This window comes from Arachis duranensis, chromosome 2, assembly GCF_000817695.3.
Source record: "Arachis duranensis cultivar V14167 chromosome 2, aradu.V14167.gnm2.J7QH, whole genome shotgun sequence".
In the NCBI taxonomy this organism is placed as follows: domain Eukaryota; kingdom Viridiplantae; phylum Streptophyta; class Magnoliopsida; order Fabales; family Fabaceae; genus Arachis; species Arachis duranensis.
This window is the reverse complement of record NC_029773.3, coordinates 7,397,374-7,400,447: the sequence shown is the minus strand read 5'-3', so window position 1 is coordinate 7,400,447 and position 3,074 is coordinate 7,397,374. Positions and strand designations below refer to the sequence as shown.

The 3,074-nt window shown below is 35.0% G+C and overlaps 1 protein-coding gene across 1 annotated transcript in view; it reads left to right on the top strand.

Annotated features, from left to right (window-relative positions):
* Positions 1 to 673: 673 nt before the first annotated feature.
* The window catches only part of LOC107473289 (uncharacterized), a 3,694-nt gene continuing 1,293 nt past the window's right edge, over positions 674 to 3,074 (top strand). Inside the window, exons 1-4 of the mRNA XM_016092842.3 lie at positions 674 to 1,230; positions 1,875 to 2,036; positions 2,215 to 2,394; positions 2,706 to 2,876. Of these exons, the coding sequence (XP_015948328.1) occupies positions 790 to 1,230; positions 1,875 to 2,036; positions 2,215 to 2,394; positions 2,706 to 2,876 (954 nt within the window). The 5' untranslated portion in view covers positions 674 to 789. The remainder of the gene's footprint in view (positions 1,231 to 1,874; positions 2,037 to 2,214; positions 2,395 to 2,705; positions 2,877 to 3,074) is intronic.

The window sequence follows — 3,074 nt, the reverse complement described above, 5'->3', positions numbered from 1 at the left end:
AATTTAATATTATTAGTCCAGTAGTCTAACAATATTTTTTGTTAATATTTTTAAATATTATTTGTACGGTAAGTCGGGTACCGGACTGTTCGTAGAGGCCTCGAGATGGGGAGGTGGGTTCCCGCCTGTCTTCAGCTGGTGGTGTGGGCGAAGGAGCAGCCGAGGTTCCGAGCACTTCAAGTGGAGAGGGAAGCGTCACCTGTAATAACACTCCGACGCTCAAGTCAGTAGTGTGTATAAGTGATGTGAGAGCTGAGGGTAGAGTGATGTATTGTGGGGGAGGAGTAGGACCCTCCCCTTAAATACCCTATCAGTAGGACAGACCTAAGAGGAGGAGGCCTCTTTCCTAGAAGCTTCCTTCCTCACAGCTGTCATACAATTAGTAGCGAAGGTGTCCGGATCGCGGACCGGTCGAGTCGGGTGCGCGAGCCCGACCGAAAAGATCGGGTTGTCCGTGAGTTGAATCGGCCTAGGTGCCAGCTGGGCTGGGCCGTAACATTATTAATGAACTATTGCCTAAAAATAATAAGTTGTGTGCTCTTCTTGTAATATTGCTCGCAACAAAAACCATTATAAATTTGATTTTTGTATGTTAATCTATATATATTATTGATGACCATTAATAGTGGTTAAATAATGTGAAAGAAAAAAAATAAATAAATAAATAAAAAGAGAGGCGGAGGATGGTTCCCATGAATTTCTACGAGTCCTACGTTGAAGGTGGCATCCACCAGCCACTTGTGTGTTGCAATATGATTATAGGCGAAAGAGTTGGTTAGCAATTCAAACATGAAACTGGTATGGTATTGTATTCAATCCGAATTGAATACATCATTATTTTGTCATCACGGTAGATGCAGTGGCTGTTCCCGTGGTGATCACGCGCCGTGGCTGAGTCTGAGCATTCTTACATTACAAATAATGGCGTATAGAAGAAAGCAAGCAGGATTGTCAAGGGCTTCCACCTTCAAGGAAGAGTTTCATTTGCAGCAACAACCATTGGATTTATCGCTGGAAAACAATGGAATTGCAACTACAAACATGAACGATGCTTCTCGTCATCTTCGTTCATCAGCAACTTTGTCCTCTTCCTTTTCCTTTACTCCAACATCTTCGACATCCTCTCTCGCTGCTGCTCAGGCCATCAAAGCCTCTCTTCGTGATCCATCCTCCCTCACTTTTTCCTCCACTAAATCTTCGTTTGCCGCCCCTGAACATCACCGATCCAAGGTTATTATTATTTGTTACGATCGCTCATCATCATTCCTCGATTTATTTCTATGATTTAATTATTGCGTCTGTTTATATAATTTTATTAAATTTTTAATTAATTCTCTATATTTTTTTTCTTTTCAAAAAAAAAAAAGTTTCAGAAGCCAACACTCTCATTAAAATTTAGTCGATATTTAATCATAAAAAAATGTATGTAATTTCATACCATTAAATATAATCTCATATTATTAAAAGTATTAATGATAGCTAATTGATGGCTATAAATCACAAAATATGCTAGCTCCTTAGCACTACTATCTTTTCAATTAGATCTCTATAATTTATCAGATTTTTTAACAAAAACATTAAAATTAACAGAATATTTTATTAAACTATAAAAAATATTCAATCAAGTAATAGACATATTTATTTTGTTTAATAGAATATTCTGTTACAATATTTTTGTCATAACATAAACTTAATTACAAAATTTGATATAATATAAAGATTCAATTAAAAAATATAAAAATCTAAATAAAAATTGAATAAAATTATAAAAATTAACAGAATAATTAATTTTTTTTATTTAGCCTAAAGTTAGATGTGAAATTAGTTCAAATGGTACATATTTTATACTTTAACGAAACGAAGTGTGCGTGCAGTCATATGATATTAGCGGAGATGCTTTAGGGAGAGGTGACCCCAAGTCTGGTTTCTGGGGAGTGGTGGCTCAAAAAGGCAAGGATATTCTGGACGACAACGATAAACTAAGATTGCAATCTTTTAATAATAATACCTTTGCTCCAGCTGCTCGACCTTATCAGGTGACTAGATTTAGATGCCTCCTTTGTGCCTTTATAATTTAGTAATTTTAATTATTAATCTTTATTATAATGTAAAATACTAATGTAACTAATTGATGGTCTAAAACGATACAATCTCTTGGTGGTGTAGTATTATTGTACTACTAATACAGTATTTTGTTTGAATTGGTTGGTTCAGGAAGGGAAAACAGGAGAGCTGAGAAGTCAATTAATAAAGGCGAATGTAAATGGTAGTTTTCCTGATCGCGAAGACTCAAATAAAGACACTGGAACGTGGAATCCATGGCCTCAGCAATCAGGAGGCCCCACATCCAACCCCACCGCTATCCATGAAACTCAACTCAAGGCATCCCGCGACGTAAGGTGGCAACCATGTAATTAATTATAATCTGCATCCATATATAAAACAGAGCAGAATGCATGTATGTTTCATACGCAGAGGGTAGAGAAATAGAAGAAGAGGACATTGTATTTTTCTCTTATTTATTTGTTTGTTTTTGTTTCTAATAGGTGAAATACCTATGTTTATTTTTATGTGAAGTTGATAGTTGAAAATTTATGAGAGATGATAATTTAATTGAATTATCTAACGATTTTAAACTATTCGGAGTTTCTACCTTTCTAATATGACATGACAAGCACAACTTGTGTTTTTTTATTGGGTTACAGGTGGCAATGGCAACTGCTGCTAAAGCAAAACTACTTCTACGGGAGCTAAAAACCGTTAAAGCAGATTTGGCTTTTGCTAAAGCAAGGTGTGCTCAACTAGAAGAAGAGAACAAGTTACTTCGGGACCGTGAGGGTCGTGAGAAGGGACAAAACCGTGCAGATGATGATTTGGTACATCATCTTCTTCCATTGCTTTTTGTTCATTATATTACATAAAAGAAATGAGAAAAGTTTAAAATTCATCGGCAATTTTAGTTTATATTGGTTAATAATTTTAGTTAATAGTCTAATACTTTTAATTAATACTTTTAAATATTATTAATTAATTATATGACAAAAATAATAAATTATATTAGTCTTAGCACTATT